The sequence below is a fragment of the Rhinolophus sinicus genome, chromosome 14 (genome assembly GCF_057876585.1).
Source record: "Rhinolophus sinicus isolate RSI-liver-muscle chromosome 14, RSI-T2T, whole genome shotgun sequence".
Classification (NCBI taxonomy): domain Eukaryota; kingdom Metazoa; phylum Chordata; class Mammalia; order Chiroptera; family Rhinolophidae; genus Rhinolophus; species Rhinolophus sinicus.
Window position 1 is genome coordinate 153,278,826 of NC_142514.1, and position 17,935 is coordinate 153,296,760.

Consider the following 17,935-nt stretch of genomic DNA (forward strand, 5'->3'; position numbering starts at 1 on the left):
TTTGGGAAGGGAGAAGAAGGAAAAAGCCAAGGACACTGGGTCCCTGAGATGGGCTTGATGGGGAGGAGGGGAGGAAACTGAGGAGAGAATTGGATGGAAGGAAAGAAAGAAGTGAGTGATAAGGACTGTGAAAGGGGCTGTCTTTCCTGAAAGAATCGTCCTCGTGTTCAAGGTGCAGCTTCAGGGCCACCCCCTTGTGACACCTTTCTGGACAGATGCTTCCAGCTCTTGTTGCCAAAGCACTGATACCCACCCCTCTACCCACCCTGGAGCTGGTGCTCATCCGATTACACTGAACACTCATTACTGTATTGCTCTCCACCCCCTTGAGGTCTGGCCCATGTCTTATTCATCTCTATATTCTCAGCCTGGCACAGCGCCCTAGCACATATTAGGCACTCAGCGAAGGAAGCCGGTTGAATGCATGAGGTGGAGGATATAGAAGGGAAAGCTTTAATGGCCTTGCGTCAGGGTTTATCTGTCCTGGAGGTATTCATTCATATATTCATGCACTTGCTAAACATGCATGCTCCAAGTGCGAGCACTCAGACCTCGTAGCAGCTTTCAGTGTGCTTCAATCTGAGAAATGTTTCAGACTTTCTTGATCCCATGATTTTAGATATAGATAGATAGACAGACAGACAGACAGACAGATAGACAGACAGATATAGAGATATGTACATATATTAGTTTTATAAATATATGTAAAATTTTTAGCATTTTGTTCCAAAATGCTTTTCTATTTTCACAGTCAGCTGAATCTATATAATTTCTCCATTTTCAAACAATGAAACTGAGGCCCAGAAAAAAAATTCAGTGATCTAAGGCAGAGTCTCAAATTTTAGGTACATAAGGTGAGGGGATTAGAAAGCACAGTCTGTAACCACACGATTGCCACGGGGAAATGAAAATCAATTTGGGGAATGTAATCAATAATGTAAAGATTTTGTAGGGTATCCGATGGACACTTGTCTCATTAGGGAGACCACCTCAGGGATGATGTAGATGCCTGATCACTGCACTGTACACCTGAAGCTGAAGCTGAACAATAATGAATGTCAACTACAATTTTATACATGTATATATAGTTACAAGAAGCGGAGTACAGCATTAGGAATAGAGACAGTGGAAATGTAATGGCTGTGTGCGATGTCAGAGGGGTAATGGATGGAAGGAGGGGGGTTGTCACTGTGTGAGGAGTATAAAATGATAAATGTCTAACTATTACATTGTTTTGTGCACCTGAAACTAATTTTAAAAAGGATAAAAAAGAAAGAAAAAGTCGATTCCTGCCAAAAATACAGATTCCTGACCCCCACCCCTAGAGCTTCTGATTCCGTAAGTAAGTGTAAGGTGGAGCCAAGGAATCTGCGTATTAATGCTCCCCAGGTTCTGAGTCAGGTGCTCTGCAGACCTGAGACAAGGCCCCCGGATGATTAGAGGTCAGCCCAGTGCCCTCCTCAGGCTAGGCACCTGCTATGGTGCTTGGTATGTGTTGGAGGTCGTCTCAGGTCTTTGGTTCCAAACCTAGAGTCATGGGATGGGTGGCAAGTCACACAGACAGCACCTTCCCAGGGCCTGGCAGGAAACCTAAAACCAGAGACACTCAGACGATGATGGCAATTCCAATACCCCACGCATCAAACCATGATGCCAGAGTGGTGGCTGGAAAAATGGATCACATTTCTGAAGACTTATGGCCTGGAAGGCCAGGTTCTGGAAAAGAACCAGGCCCTCTAGGCAAGAGGGACAGGAGAAAAAAAAAAAAAGAAAGAAAGAAAAAAGAAAAGAGGCTCAAATTAGTAAGAGACAGCTACTGAAGAAAGTACACCTCTCCCTCTCATCTGCCCTCCACATCCACGACCCGCTGAGTCCACCTGTATGTTTCTCTCCCACCAGCCCCTTCCCCGTCATCCACTGCCAAGGCCCTGATCAAAGACCTCAGAGGTTACGTTTCACCGAAAACTTTATATAAATCCTCCCAAGAGTCTGCCTGTCTTTCGCTTCTCCTTTCCCTCCCACTAGAAACTTCCCCTCGGTCTACCGCCATTAGAAGCCTCATTAGTCTTCCCAGAGCACAGATCTCATCAGAGTGTAAAAGACCACTGTATGTGAAGCCAGAAGATCTGGTTCTGGTTCTGGCCCTGGCTCCAGCTTCATCATTGGCTGGTTATCTGACATTGGATTGGTAACTTCCCCTTTTGGGAGTCAGTCTTTAAGTGTGAGGTGAAGGGCTGGACTGAGTCATCTCCAAAGTCCTTTCCAACCTAAAGATTTTATGCACATGCCTGCTTAAAAACTATTAGTGACATCTTACTGCCTATAGAATTAAAGATGTAATTGCTTTACCCTGAAACATCTAAGAAGGCCTTCTGCGATGTGGCCCTACTAGGACTGAATGCTTGTGTCCCCTCAAAATCATATGTTGAAACTCTAATCCCCAAGGTGAATGGTATTTGCAGGTGGGGCTTTTGGGAGGTTATTAGGTGATGACAGTGGAGCCCTCATGATGGGTTTAGTGCCCTGAGAAGAAGAGACACGAAAGAGTTTGCTTCCTCTCACTCTGCTCTCCACCAGGTGAAGATACAGTAGGAAGATGGCCGTCTGTGAACCAGAAAGAGGGTTCTCACCAAGAACCTCACCATATGGGCTCCCTGATCTTGAACTTTAGCCCCCAGAACTGTGAAGAATAAATGTTTGTTGTTTAAGCCATCCAGTCCGTGGTATCTTGTTATAACAGCCTGAACTAAGACAGGCTCCAACTGTTTTGAAGCATCATCCCCTTTATGTGCCCTCTGTTAGCGCCAAACTGTAGTATTCCCAGTTCTCTAAACATGGCTGAAGTTGTTTGTTTGTTTTTTTGCTTCCTCAATGTTTTTGTCATTATTTTATTTCGAAAACCTACTACACCCTATTTCAAGGTGTATGATTCCTACATTTGTTGACGTCCAAATCATATGGATCTCTTTTAGGTTTTCCCTTTATGCCCCCAGCATAAAAGCAAAACTTCTCCTCTGACTGCTAGGACTTCGTTTGCCCCCTCTCTAGCTGGTATTAGTTCTTTCTGGGCCTGGCTCACACATCCTCTTGTCGGCTCCTTGAAGGCAGGGCCTGTGTATCTCCACCCACTTAGCACAGGGCCCTGCACATACAAGGGTTTGACAAGTAATTATTGAATAAATGTCAGAAAGTGGATGCTCCCATTTCAGTTAGACCCTGACTGTCAGTGGAGCCACGGCAGAAAGACTCACATGGGCAAATAGTTTCCTGTCTTATAAAAGAAAGAATATCAATTTCTGTTGCAGTGAACAACTTTTTCCTGAAACTAACCTCAAGGACGTGAGCCATAAAAAGGGGCCACCGAGCCTGGCAGTGCAGTGTACCCATTGCTCGTAAAGGTCAACGGCTGAATGCCTGAAATGATTTTCCCCGCCAACAACAATTTGGGCTGAAGTGCTCCACTTGCTGTCTGCGGGCTGACTGGGAGCTGTAGGTCATTCACAGGGCACGTCTTCACAGCCATGGTCACAGTGGCTCAGGGAATTCTGAGCCTACACAGTGTGGTCAGAGGCAGACGTTCCGCCCGTATGATGTATGCAAAGGGCTTTCCTCAGATCTCCCCTGGCCCTGGATCTGGCCCATCCCAGCTTATTCTCTATTGAACTGGGGTCACAGTCAAGTGTGTATGTTTTATCTTCCCGACTAGACCGTCAGTCCCTGCCTGGAAGGATCTTGTTCATCTTGTGTCTTGTTCGTCTTCCTATCTCCCACATGCCTCGCACAAAGCTCTGCTCACAGCAGATGTCAATACATGTTTGCTGGATGGAGACTCAAATTTAGATCAAATTGACTCAAATCCCAATTAAAATCCCTAGTCAGAGAGACAAGATTTAATTCATTTTTTCCCGTACAAAAAGGACAATCTTGCTGTTTAAAATAACCTAATACATTTTCTTCACAACTCAGAGACAGACGCGGTTTCTGTTTTTAGAAGGCATATCTGAGATGCTGCAAAGTAGTGCTTGATTTTGATATTTTATTCTGATTAAATTTGAGGCCTATCAGAAATATGAGTGACGGTTCAGCTTGCTCTGAACCATTCTATTCATTATCCTAGAATCCTAGGACAGCAGAGTGTGAAGGGCTTTGGAGGCCAACCAGGTCATTACGTAGCTGAGAGAACTGAAATTGAAGAGCTGGGATTAGAACCCAGGTTGGATGGTTGATTGGTTGGGTTAGTTGGCTACTTTCTTTTCCTTGTTCATTTAGTCAACAGACAACCCTGAGCATGTACCATGTACCAGGGATATGGAGTTGGCAGAGACATTCGCGGCCATCACTGAGTTCCCAGACTAACGGCCACTTCCTGGTGCCTTGGCCCAGGACATTTTAACCTTCTTCCAAGGAGCTCCATGGCCTCTTCAAAAGAGCTTCCTGGGGAAAAGGATGGATGTCAGCAGGACAACGTAGACTTGTATTTACTGGAGCACTGTACTTCCCTACAGGTCATGAACATCCATTCAAGGGCTAGTGAACGGGAATTCCTTCAATTCTGGTACTTTGTGCTTCAGCACTGCCCCCTTGGAAGTCATACAATCATGGCCGCACCCGGAAATAGGTTCCTTCAGACGAGGTTGTTATTTCTCCCTTCAGCAGCAGGAACCCTGGGTCCCTCTCACTGCCCTCCACCACATCTTATACAACATAGGGCATTATACTTGTGGCTGAGGAGATGACTGTAAAGGTAGTTTTGGGTCCTAGAACGCTTCTCTCTCTAAACTCACCCACAGACCCATCTTCTTTCGGGAATAGCAAATGGGTCTCATCCTCTGCCGATTCTGGTTGACTGGAAGTGAGTGCCGGAAGTGCTGTGTTGAGAACGTTCTGAGGCTGCATCCAGATGCAGCAGGAAATGAGGATTTGATTGATTGGCAGTGTACGGGGCAGTTATTTGCTCTCCATCAAGTAGACACTGGCTTTAAGACATCTGTGGGTTCCTGGAGGCCTAAAGGGTTCAGTCCGACACCTAGAAGGGCTTCACCGTAGTCAACAACCTGACACATCAGCCTATGCCTCCCAGCATGTACTCTATAATCCAGCCACACTATGGTGCTTCCTATTTCTTAAATACATACCCCTCTCTTTTAGGATTCCGGGCCTTTGCAAATGCTATTCCCATTTCCTGAATGTTCTCTCTCCTTACCCCATTTTGAAGCCCTCCCTTACTTCCCCTATGAAAAGTCCTCTTCTGTGTTCCCACATCCCCTTGTTCATCCCTTTGCCATTCATTATACTGACTCACTGAGATTCATCTGTTTACACTAATACCTCCCCTAAGAGGCGGGAGGTCCTAAAGAGCAGAGCCCTGTCTTCTTCACCGCCAAGAGAACACCGGCTGCAGAGAAGGCACTTGCTATAGGACTGAGTGAATGAACTCTGGAAATCTCTCCCCTTTCGCTTCTCCAAGCTGTCTTATAGAGACACAAACACTAGCCTCTCTCTCGTCTCTCAGACTCGCAGAGGTACATTCTGGCAGCCAGGTCTGTCACCTCTCACGTCTACCTAGCGCCAGATGTCCTCCCCCCCTTTATCCCTGCCCCCCAGTTTAGGAATTGAAGCGAGGTATCACTTTGATCTACACTAATTGGACACTGAGTAGATCCAGCAGAATGGATTATTTCGTCTAATCCTTCATCAAGCCCTGTGTTCCTAACGTCAACATAATCACACATGTATCTGCTTCTGTCTCCACTGTCATTACCCAGTCCAGGCCACTGTCATCTCTCCTGGGCTATAATAGCGGCCTCCACCTGGTATCTCCGCTTCCCTGTTCCCATTTTACAATCCACTCTCCAGTTGGCCACCTCAGTTTTCTTTAAGATCCCATCCCTCCGTTGCTTAAAGCCCTTTAGTGGCTTCCCACTGAACCCAGAAAAAAAAATCTAAGCTGCTCCGTGGCTGCCAGGGCCCAACGTGATCTAGCTCCTGCTTCTCTCTGACCTTGTTGCTCTCGCTGTGGCACGGCCCAGCCATCCAGATGCCACTCCACTCCTTGAATGGCCAAGCGCTTTCTACCTCTGGGTCTTGTTGTCATTGCTCCCTCTTCCTGGAATGTTTGTCTCAGCTTTTCATGAGATCTCAGCTCCAAATGTCACCTCCTCAAGGAGTCCTTTCCTGACCATCCTATCCAAAGTGCACAAGACACCTCCCAGTTGCTCTCTATCCCACAGTCCTATTTATTTCTTTCATGGCATTTGAAATTAAAAATCTAAAATTATCTTCCTGCTGACTTGTTTATGTTTTTATTATCTACCTCTCCCACTAGAACGTGAGCTCTCCTTCACGGCAACCTCCAGCGTCTAACCCAGGGTCTGGCTGAGAATGGGTGCTAAATATTTATTTGAAGCTGAATGATGAATTTTCTGAGGATCCCCAAAGATGGGGCTCCTATGTTTTCCTCATTACCTACTGTACACTCCTCTTAAAAATTAAATAATAATAAGCAGCAGAACATGACGCTGGAAGTCAGGAGACCTGGCTCCCAGGTCACTTCCATTTGTAGCCCCTCAAAAAACACAATGTAACAACATGGAAGATCCAGGCAAGAGGCCAAAATAAGGAAAACAACCTGTATTTGCCTTAGGGAAAGTCAGGAAAGAGGAGAGCCCTGCCGCTGGAGAGGCCAGGGTAGGCTTTAGCGGCCCAGAACAGAGTCCTGGGGCAAATGTCAGGGGTGTGATGCATCGTGCCAAGGAAGGATGGTGTTTCCTGAACTGGCATAAGACTAAACAGGCGGTATCTGACATTTCTCCCCTCCCCCTAGAGGCTTCAATTGAAGTGGCCTCTGGGGGGCGGGGGTGGAATGTGATGGGGAAAGCTATGGAGAGGGCTTCAGCATGACCTCAGCTTCTAAATATATTAAATGGGATGCAGCGGAAAGACCACTGGATGCGGAGTCAGATGGGGGAAGAGAGAAAGGAAAGATGCATTGACTGAGCACCTCCGCCACTGCAGGCTCTGTGCTATGCCGTTTACCCACATTACTTCATTCAGCCTTCATAATCACCCCCCAGGGAGGTAGTAATATTCTCATGGAGTAACTGAAGATCAGACAACCTACTTTCGCTCTCTGCATTTCAGAATGCGTCTCTGTAAAATGGATAAATAAGAAAATAAAAATAAAATGGATAAATAAAATTCATCTCACAGGTCTGGTTGGGAGAATGCAATGAGATACGATGTAGTTACCTACACCATGTTGGGTGCTTTGCAAATTTTACTGCTATTACTAATATTAAGACCCACTTAGAATATTAATAACTAGCATATGCAAGGTCACACAGCTCATGAATGTCATAGGTGTGATGCAAATGCTAGGTGGTGTTTTCACTATGTCAGGTGCCCCTCAGAAGACCAGGATTTGAAACAGGGCTCTGCCAATCATTAGTTGTATAAGCTCAGGCAAACTACTGAAACTTGCAAGAGCCGTGTTCTCTTACTCTGAATAAAGAGGCCAAGCACTCCACCCTACAGAGCCCACAGAGATGCCGGATGAGAAAATAACCGGTGACCATGAATCTACATTGTGCATGCCGATGGGAACTGTGACAACGGTGACGGGAACCCTGAACAGAGACAACTGTCTTCAGGCTGGCATGATTCAAGTGTGCTAGATGGTGCCATATGAAGCCAGAGCCATGCCTGAGGTGCCAAGGATTTTGCAGGCAGCAAATGGCCTCAAGTTTACAGTGACTGTGTTAGCACCGTCCAAAGGCTAGTCTGTATCTTGTGATGGTGTTAACACCATCCAAAGGCTAGTCTGTATCTTGTTAATACCCCCTGGAAAATACAAACAGTGTAAACCTTCCAAGACACAATTAGAAACACGCTTCAAGATTTTATCCAACACATTTGGAAAATAACTCCTCATAAAATCAGCTTTAGAAAAGAGCTGGCATGAGAAAGGGACATAGCCAGGATTCTAACAGGGGTCAGGTTGCAAGCAACATGCCGCCCTCGGCACCTGAAAGGATTTCTCTGGAATGAGGACTGAATTCTTTGGGGAAACTTAAGCTGGGTGGGCTAACTGGTGCTGAGCGGGTGTCTCCTCAGGCAGAAGCAGGACAGTGTGTCCCAGACCACCCCAGGCTGCCAGTGAGCTGACACATGGCCTGCATTTGTGCTCTGGGGAGCAATGAACGTTGTCCCTGAGCAGGGCGTGCGTGCGTGCGGACTCAGGCCATGCGCACACACCACAGCGCTGACAGCTGATCGGGAGCAGCTGATCAGAGGCACCACAGGCTTCTTTCTCCCCGGCTCACATCCTGGGGTGCTGGCTGGCTGCGAGGTTTAACTCATTTGACCCTTGTACACAAAACTCTGCAAGGTATTACGAACCTGATTTTGCAGATCAGGAGAAGAAGGTTCAGAGAGCAACTTGTCCAAGTCACACAGTTAGAAGAGGTGGAGCTGGGATTTAGCAAAGGTCCTTCTGACTTCAAGGACACTTCAGTCCTTGGCAGACTCGCTTAAGCAGATGTACTTTTCAAGACGAAAGGCAAAGCCAAGGATCAGAAAATCTTGGAGTAGCAAGTCTCATTGCACCCCTTTCCCCCCGAAGGAGTCTTTCTGTCCCACTGACACATGGTCTCCCACACGATCACCTTCTGCAGGAACACCTCCCTTAACAGAAGCTTCCCATCTGCTCCAGTTAGAAGAAGTCCTTTGTTGCACTGAAACAGGGAACGTAACCTTCCCTTGAGCACTGAAATTCACATCGTTTCCCTCTCCCTCACGGCACTGCATGTTTAATATACCAGAGGATTTCAAAAAGAATACCATGCTCCTTTTAACGATGGTAATCGCTGTCCTGAATTCATGTGGCTCGTGTGTTTAGATTTTCTCAAGGCAAATATGTTCGTAGGGCATGCATCTATTCTACGCGGGCATTCACAGATCCGGTCATGCGGGATGAGTCACTCCTCTGCCCCCACTTTCTCTGCCCTCAGGGCCACTTCCTCGCCATTCCACAGGAGGACACAAAGCCTGCTCTGACACTTCTCTCACTCTCACCTGGACACAAAGAGACGCTCTCAGACAACAAACCAGAAGGCATGGCACAGGGGTGAGAGAGTGGGGGCTCAGACTGCCCAGCTGAGCCCCATTCACTGTGAAGAACCAGTGCTGATGTAGTGACTGTCTGGGGAGACCTCACAAGAGAGGAGGCCGAAGACAGACCTGGGACTCATAGCTACAGGGAGACCCTGAAAACCCACTCTCTCAACTCAAGGATGTGCCCCCTTGATAAGGTCAGCGGTCAGCACCCTGGAGATTTATGATCATAAGAACAGCCATGCCAGGTGGGTTCTGGGGATGCCACTTCCCAAAGAACCAGGGGTCCTTTCTGACTTGGCATTGTGCCACATTGTAGATACAGATTAAGAGCAAATATTTTAATTAATAAATGAATAATGAAATAAATAGAAGAATGCATATCTAACATAAATTTTTCACTCACAGATTTGGAAAAAAAACATTCAACATGCATCAATAGCTGTTTATTTCCTCTCAAGAAGCAGACTCTCTCCCCAGACTGTTCATACCCCTCATTAGGCTAAATTCTTTCATGGCACCTCCTTCTGGAATATTCTGATAAGGAAACAGAACCATGAAGGGTGAGGCAAACCAGGAGTCCTCAGACCAACCAGATTAACCGAGCCTGACCCCAGAGAGGCTGCATGTGGGTCAGACAGCCCAAAGGCATCCCAAGGCCTTGGTGTCCTAACGTTGGTGGCCCTGGGCGTGAAGCATCTACACCTGGATGTCTAGAAGGTACCTCAAGTGCAGTGTGTTCAAGTTCAGACCAAGAGCTTTCTACGCACACCTGGTCTTCTGCTACCTTTTCTTTCTTCTTTCTTTTCAAGTTTCAAATGGCAGGGTCATAATCCATTTGTGCATCTCTCCTCACAGTTACATCCAGCCCATCATCAAGTCCTGCCAAGTTTACCTCCTAAATATTCTTAGAACTAAAAATAGCCCGTTTCCTCCTCATCTCGGCTGTCACTGCTCTAGCCCTACCCAGTGTTATTTCCTACTGGGACTAATGCAAAAGCTTCCTCTTGACTGATTTCCTACAGACACTCTTGCACACACACCACCCCCCGACCCATTCTCAAGGCCACTGTCCTCAAGGTCTCCTGTAAATATCAAATTAGTCATATCACTCTCCACATGTACAACACACGTCAGCCTTTGCTCCAAATCCTTCAATGGTCCCCATGCTCTCAGAATAAAGAGAAACAAAAATGCCTAACAAGGCCTACAAGTCCCTGACTCCCTTCTCCAGCCCCTCGTCTTCCCTCACACTCTTCCCCACTCTCTGCACTCAGCTCGTACCGACCCTCTCGGTTCTCTGAAAGCACTGAGCTGTCGCTCACCTTAGCAGCTGTTTTGGCTGAAGTGCCGAGAAAGCTTTTTCCCCAACCTCATCCACTCCCTTACCTAATGAACGCCTAATCATCCATCCGATCTCAGCTCAGATGTCACTTTCTCCGCAAAGCTATCCCTGATCACGTGAAGTAGATCAGAACCCCTATTATATGCTTTCATAGCAAATTGTTCCTTTCTTTCACAACATTAATCCTAGTTTGTAATTTTACACAATGGGTACAATTATTTTAATAGTGTCAGATTCCCGCATGAGATTGTAAGCTCCTTCAGGGCAGGGGTCATGTCTGTTTTATCATCATTGTATCTCCAGTGTTTAGCACAAGGTCTGACACCTTGTAGTCAGTAAAAATTCGCTGAATAAACAAAATGCAGCTCCTCTCTGAGTTTACTGCAACCAATCACACCAGGTCCCTGTCTAACACCATCCCTGAGGTTCTCTTGAGTTTGTCTCAGGCTACTTGGAATGGCTGATATTTTGCCATCTCTCCTCATCCCTCTAGTACCCACTATAGGGGCCTCCTACAGGAAGAGAGCATGGCATGGTTATCACCATCCTCATCACCACCAGTTACACGTATGGAGGATTTACTTACCACGTATTAGGCACAATGCCAAGTGACACATCGCCCTCATAGTACGATGAGGTGTACATTCCGAATCCTATTTTGCTGACGGAAAAAACTCAGAGACGGTTTTCTCAAACATGGTGGGGCCAGGATTTGAACCTCAGCCTAACTCAAAAGTCTATAGTCTTAATTACAACCTGTTGCCCGTGAAATGGGGCTAATAATACCGCCTCATAGTGACGTCATGACGATTCAAGCACAGTAGGCATTGGGTAAATGGTGGCTGCTATTATTAGTGTGGTGCTGGAGGCATTGTGGGGAGGGCCAACCATTTACCATTTTATCCAGAAGAGAATTAATCTGACTGCCCTTCTGTGACTGAAACAGCTGGACTTGGTTTGAAAATAAGGCTTTTGTGAAAAGCAGCCTGCTGTGGCAGTTCCAACACAGAGTGTGTGGAGAGGGGAGTTAATATGCTAACAAAACCAACCCAAAGATCTCTGGCCCTGGGAACTAACCATTCTGAATGAACTTGGGTTTCTCACTGCAAGTGCAGACATCGGGCGTGCACAGGGAACCCAAACCTACAATAGCTCCTTGAATTTCGTTTGCTACTTCTCTTTCTGCCTTCCTGTAACAGAGTAATAAAACACACCACACACTTGGATTCCTGGTCTGACTTCTGAGGTGCCCAGGGCTGAGCAAATAGGGATTTACAGTCAATCTCAGGATCCTGGGACGCCAGGGAATGACTCAGGACCCTACGTAACCATCTGTGCCAGCTTGGGGTTGATCCCTTCTTCTGTCACTTCCCTTCTTTTCCTGTCACTCATCTCAGGCCAAGTAAAGAAGAAAGAAAGCTTAAGTATTTGCATTCCTACTGTATGTCAAACACTTTTACATGCACTCTTGTGTACCAAATGAATCCTCACAACAATCGTTAGCAACAGGTGCTACTATCCTTATTTTACAACCAAGGAAACAGCAGTTTAAAGAGATTAAATGACTTGGGACAAATCATTACACAGCAAGAGGTGGAACTGAAATTCAAATCCAGTCTGTTAGGTTCCAAAATCTATGTTCTTTCCATTTATTGTAGCAGAAGATGTATCATGACTGAGTCTGCAGGAACAATTATGGAAATTACGTGGATGAGCACAAGTGGTGGTGAAGCCAGGAAAGCCCATCCGTGCCCTTCTTGCCTCCCCTGCTTACTGAGCACGTCCTGGTGCCAAGCCTGCACAGCTGGACAAGACATGGCCCCTGCTCTTGAGAGGTTCACAGTCTAGTGAAGGGAGCTCTCCAAGGGAAACAGGAGAAGAGAAACTCAGGACACTGAGCGAGAAGGCAGCGGATTCTAAAACACCAGACCTGACGTGTTCTTGGAAGACGACGACTCCACACTTGCTGCATCGCCTGGGATCACCTGGAGCATTATTAGAGCTAAACATTTCCGAGCACTCAATTTCCAGTTCTGTCGATATGCAACTAGGCCCAGGAATTGCACATTTAACAATGATCCCAAGTGAGTCGACGGAACTGGTTCACAGGCCACGTGAATGCAACCAGCACGATCCACTGCCTTCACTTTGCAGGTAGAACAGAGGGGCCGAAAGGGAACATGACAAGCCCAAGGACACACGCGCGTCAACACTTAGGACACAGGTTTGCAGCTCACAGCCAAACGACTCAAAGTCCTTTTCAAAAATTCAGAATCATTTACTTTTAAGCATTATATATACATGTATAAGTGCACATGGAATATATATTATGTACACAGATTAGGTAGTTCTTTAAGGACAATGTTACCTGCCTACTGGAAAACTATTTTCTACAAAACTACAGTGTGGAAAATGAACAAAGCTCAATCTAGGAGACTAAAGTCATACATCGACACATAGAATGGATACAGGTTTTCATCGTCAGGAGCAGTATTCTCACCGTCTCCTACCTCTGACCACCTCCATCCTAGGGGATCGCTACAGGGCAGAAAACTATTCATTAATCAAAGACAGTGCTTCAAGGTGCTGGTTCCAGAACTGTGATGGAGAGAAGGGAAGAGCAACAGACAAACAGGCCCTATAACGGCTGGGTACAGCCTTGCGCACCCACCCAGATGGAGATGTGCTGGTCACGGACAAAGGGACAAGCACACGCCTGCTGACGTCTCTGCAGTCACCTCCTCCCTTGCCTCCCTAGAACGTCAGTAAGGTCCTCTGTTCCTTCCAGCATTAGATTCTTTCCACCGGCTCAGTGTAGGAGACAGGCAAAGGCCGGAGGTATAGAGGCTCTGAAGCCTGAGGGGACCCATGTCCTTTTGCGGGTCATCTGTGAGCTCACCAAGCAGCCACTCACTGGCCACCTCCACCAGGTCCCCTCCTTTGTCCACGGCACTGTGATGTGCCTGCATCTTCTTGTTGGAGCTCTCTGAGAGCAAACTCTACATACTCTGCCAGCTTCTTCACGTCCATCTTTTTGGCAGTCTTGGCATGGTGAATCCCAATTCTATTTACCTTCTGAGGCTCCGCAACAAAGCTACTCCTTCCTCTTCTACTCTGAGGCTGGGAAGGGAGCCCAGAAGCAGTGGTTAGAGCGGTAGGGAGGGGAGACTCAGGAGAGTTCAGCGCTAGAAAAGCGAAATGCAGGAAGGGTTCCAAGGAGGGGCTCAGCAGCAGTGCGGAAGGAGAAGGCAGCCACAGAAGGCCTGGAGGTGAGACGGGCTCAGCTGTCTGCCCCCCATCCTGGCTCTGTCACTGATACACGGGCAGACCACGCCCTTCTTTCAGCCTCACTTTTCCCGGCTGTAAGTGAAGAAATGAAATTAGCATGTGTCCACGGTTCCCATCCAGATTGTGCGAGATTTTCATTGTGTTTTTCCTCTTTGGCATTGGATACAGATGACTAAGGCTGACACTGTGACTCAATGATAAATGTTTATAATCGAGAATCACAGATTCTGAAATCTTAGCACTGGAAGAGATTGACCCATCCAGTTCTCTCTTTCCTACCCATTTGATGATCAAGAAACTAAGGCCCAGAGAGAAACTGTAAGTTCTGTGAGGGTGGGAACGATCTGTCTTGCTGTCTACTGGCACATTTAAAAACAATGTTTGGTGAATGAATGAAGGAACAAATAACCTCCTTCCAAGGCCATGCAGCCTTGAGGCAGGGCAATATCCTTTCTTCTTGCCTGGAAGGAGGGAGCGAATAAGGCAGAAGTCTCAGGCTGCTTCTGGCCCCTATAAATATGGCGCTCTCCAGCTGGAGAGCCAGAACAGAGCCAGGAATCAATTCTCAAGGCTGGTGGTGCCAGCGGCGGTTGGCCACAAAGTGGGCTTCTGCTGGAGCCCTCTGTGCTGTGCATAATGAATCACGAGATAGCAGTTACTGCATTCTGTGAACAAACTCGCAGCCGTCTGTGTATCACCAATGAGTACCCTGCAATTTGCCACAGATCTGAGTTAATAGGTGGCAGAGCAAGTGGGGCAGAGGATTTTGAGATACTCCAGGCCCAGGGAAATGAGGTGGTTAGTTTATTTTGGGGCAACTCCTGGCCTCATGGAGTGGGCAGCAGTAGGGGTGTACTTTCTCTTCTCTAGGGAAGAGGTGTGTGTTCTGGGTACCCTTTCCCATTCTGGAAGGAGTAGGTTGTCTGACTCAGGTCAGTCCAGCTGGAAAAAGCCATCTCTGTACTATTTTTTCTGAAATATCAAACAAAATGGGGCAGGAGGAGAGTGGTAATTAAAAAGTCACCTCCAGCATGGTTTGATGGACTTGTCACCTGGTCATCAGCTCTGAGGTCTCACATGGGATTCAAAATCTGTCCACTATATACAAGCTGTGTGACCTTTGAGTAAGTCTCTTAATTTCTCTATGACTCAGTTTCTACATCTGCAAAATAGGGATGATAATAATACCTGCTTTGCAGAGGTATCTGCAAGGATTAAATGAGATTATGCAGCTCAAACCTAGAATAGCAGCATGTAGCTGGTGTATCATACATGAGCCTCCTACCACGTTAGAGATGTCTTCTGAAGGGATTCTCGTCTCTTGTGAAAGGCTGGGGCCACGACCCTAGGCAAACCCAGACAAGAGCCTCTGTGTCTCAGATGTGTGTTTCCCTCTCAGTGGCTCCACAGTGACAATTACAACTGCAGTCATGTAAGGATGTCAGCTCTGCCTTCCTCACTTCCACCCGGGATGCAAGAGAAGAAGTGAGCAAGCCTCCCGGTGAGAGGGGAGGCTGCTCATTTCTCCAGCAGCACCGCTGCTGCCCCTGACCTACTTTCTTACTAAAAATAGCCCCTCTTAGGTCACTGCCGCAAATTGAATTCCTCTGCTTCACTGCACCCGGTAAGCAGGTGGGTGGGCGTCAGAACACATTTAGTGAGCAGGGGCCTCCGCTTAGGTGGCTCATGGCTGCCCACCAACCAAGCATGCGCAAAGGGCAGAAAGCACCAGTGCTCACCCCACTGGGCTCGTCTGCCCACAGCAGGGCTGCACCTGGCCCTGCTGGAGTGCTTTGGAGGGGGCACAGAGAAGGGGCAGTGAGCGAGGTTCTAGTTCCTGGGCTCTGAAGTCTGCTAGAACTGAATTCAAATATGAGCACCCCTGAAATCTTGTTGTTTACACTTGAGCAAGACATGTAACTTTTCTTTGCCTCAGTTTCCTCATCTGTAAAAGAGATGACCAAATGGACCTTCAGGAATCGTACAGACAAAAATGCTGTCGTAAAGCAGCACTTGACACAGAAGAGGAGCTCAACAGTGAAGATACTAGAGTTATTCTCCACTACGGGCCTGTTTCTGCACCATGCCTCCATGCGGAAGCCTCTCACCACGGGTAATAGCCAGGGACAGGAAACCACACCGAGAACTAGAAGATTTTAGGCTGAATGCACCTGAAAGTTACTGAGGTCAAGGGGTCCCAAACGTGGCTAAGCAACACAACACCCAGGCAACTTGTTCACAGGACTGATTCCGGGTCCGTGACCTGGAGATAGGGATCCAGGAAGCCGGTCTCCCAGGGACGTGGGGATTTGCATTTTAATCAGCTCTCTCCACGTGATTCTGAGGCACAGCCGGTTTGAGAACCTTTGAGTTAGGCCAGCCATCGCCTAACAGAAATGACGGAGCATCCTTCTAGGAAGTCAGGGAAATCGCAAACTGGAACGAGAGCCGGTGTTCTCCTGCTGGACAGGGAAGGGAGGGCATTTCAGGAGGAATGAACAGGACATACAAAGGCATACAAGGCAGAAAGGTGTTTGTGAGGAAAATGTCCTCTGAGTGAGGCCACCACATACAGTGACACAGTGGTGGCACAGGGCCAGCTGGAGTAAACCAGATCCTAAGGGTCTTGGATCACATCAACCATGTTGCCTGCATCAGAAAGTATGATCTTTCTCAGTATATTTTTTAATATACGCCTTTTTATTTTCAGTTTTACATGGCCAATGCTGTCTTCTTAGGAAATATTGCAAATCAGTCAAGCAGATGGGCCATAATTTATCCAATTCCAAATGGTGGACATTTAGGCAGCGTCTAATTTTATTAAATTATAAAAACACTACGATGAACATCTTTAACCATAAGATCGCTCCTTAGGAGACAATTCCAGGATATAAATTAATGAATAAAAGTGAATGGACATCTTCAAGGCTCCTGATATAATAGTTCTGAAGGATTTTCTAAAAGTGGCCTGTTTTTACAAAGAGGGAAGGCCCAAAGAGGTCACACGTCTTGTGCAAGTCACTCTGTTGAATGAGAGTGGAACCAAGAGCAATATCTGGGTCTCCTAACTGCAGGTGCAGTGCTTTCTACTATAGCACACTGCCTTCCTAGAGATGGAGGCTGAATGCTGTTAGACCTACTCAGCCAATGCCTCTGACCACTTCTTCTGATGGATTATAGGTTAGCAACGTACACAAGTAGGAGATGAGAGTGATGTGTGTGTGTTTACATGCACATGTGAACTTCTATATATGAGTCTACCAACCATATCATGTATGCTCCCTACCAACTGCAATGTCTGTTCTGGCCAAGCCAAGTATATCTTACACTGTCTCCCCGCCACACCTTTGATCCTATATCTGTTCTCCTATTCCAACTCTATGCATGTTTTTAAAAGACAGACCTATATGATCCAAAAAGCATTTCCAGACTGGGCATTTATTATCAACAACATCCATATATGATACTTATTTTATTGTTTTGCAGCATCTTTGTGTAAACATAAAATTATTTGTTTATCGACAGAATAATAGTCTGTCTCAGGCCGCTGTTATTAGAGATAAAACAAACAAACAAACAAACAAAAAATCCCACCCTCCTAAAGCTAATGAGAATAGATTTACTTCAAAAAAGCACTTGTCAAGTTTGATGGGCTCAAGACAGGTCTCTCCAATCCCCTGTACCTTCCATACCACAGGAGCGGCCATTTGGGTAGATTGGAAAGCACGCGAGACTAGGAGATGGGATAATAAGTTCCCGTGTCCTGAGGACCAACTCTGACCAGGCACAGGGCTAGTTGCTTCACATCTATTACTTAGAATAACCTTAAAATAATCCCAGCAAGGGAAATAGTATTCTCCCTATTTTATAGATGAGGAATGTTGGGATCTGAGGGAGCAAGTAACTTGCTCAAAATCAACACCATTAGTAAATGTCAAAACTGGGGTTTAAACCCCAATATGTCTGACTCAAGAATCAATTTCTTCTGCATTATGACACTGTCTCAGAACTGAAGCTGTCCTACTTCAGGTACATCATGAGAAGGCAGTAATTCTGGGAAAAAGAGAAGGCAGCAGGAAAAGAAAAAAGGATAAATATTAGATGGATTGACTCCATAAAAACATGCATCTACAGGAGCTGAGCGGGGCTGTTGAGGGTATCACTCATCCAGAGGGTCACGAGGCAGAGCTG

General features: G+C 46.7%; 1 protein-coding gene across 11 annotated transcripts in view; it reads right to left on the reverse strand.

The window, feature by feature from the left end:
- Positions 1-17,935, reverse strand: part of SERGEF (secretion regulating guanine nucleotide exchange factor) — a 194,543-nt gene that overhangs the window by 34,508 nt on the left and 142,100 nt on the right. Inside the window, exon 11 of one of the 11 annotated variants that reach the window (XM_088791682.1) lies at positions 12,582-13,816. The exons of the other annotated variants lie outside the window; for them this stretch is intronic. Coding sequence (XP_088647808.1) covers positions 13,737-13,816 — 80 coding nt within the window. The 3' untranslated portion in view covers positions 12,582-13,736. Of the gene's footprint in view, positions 1-12,581; positions 13,817-17,935 lie in introns of those variants that run through there. 11 annotated transcript variants of the gene reach the window in all.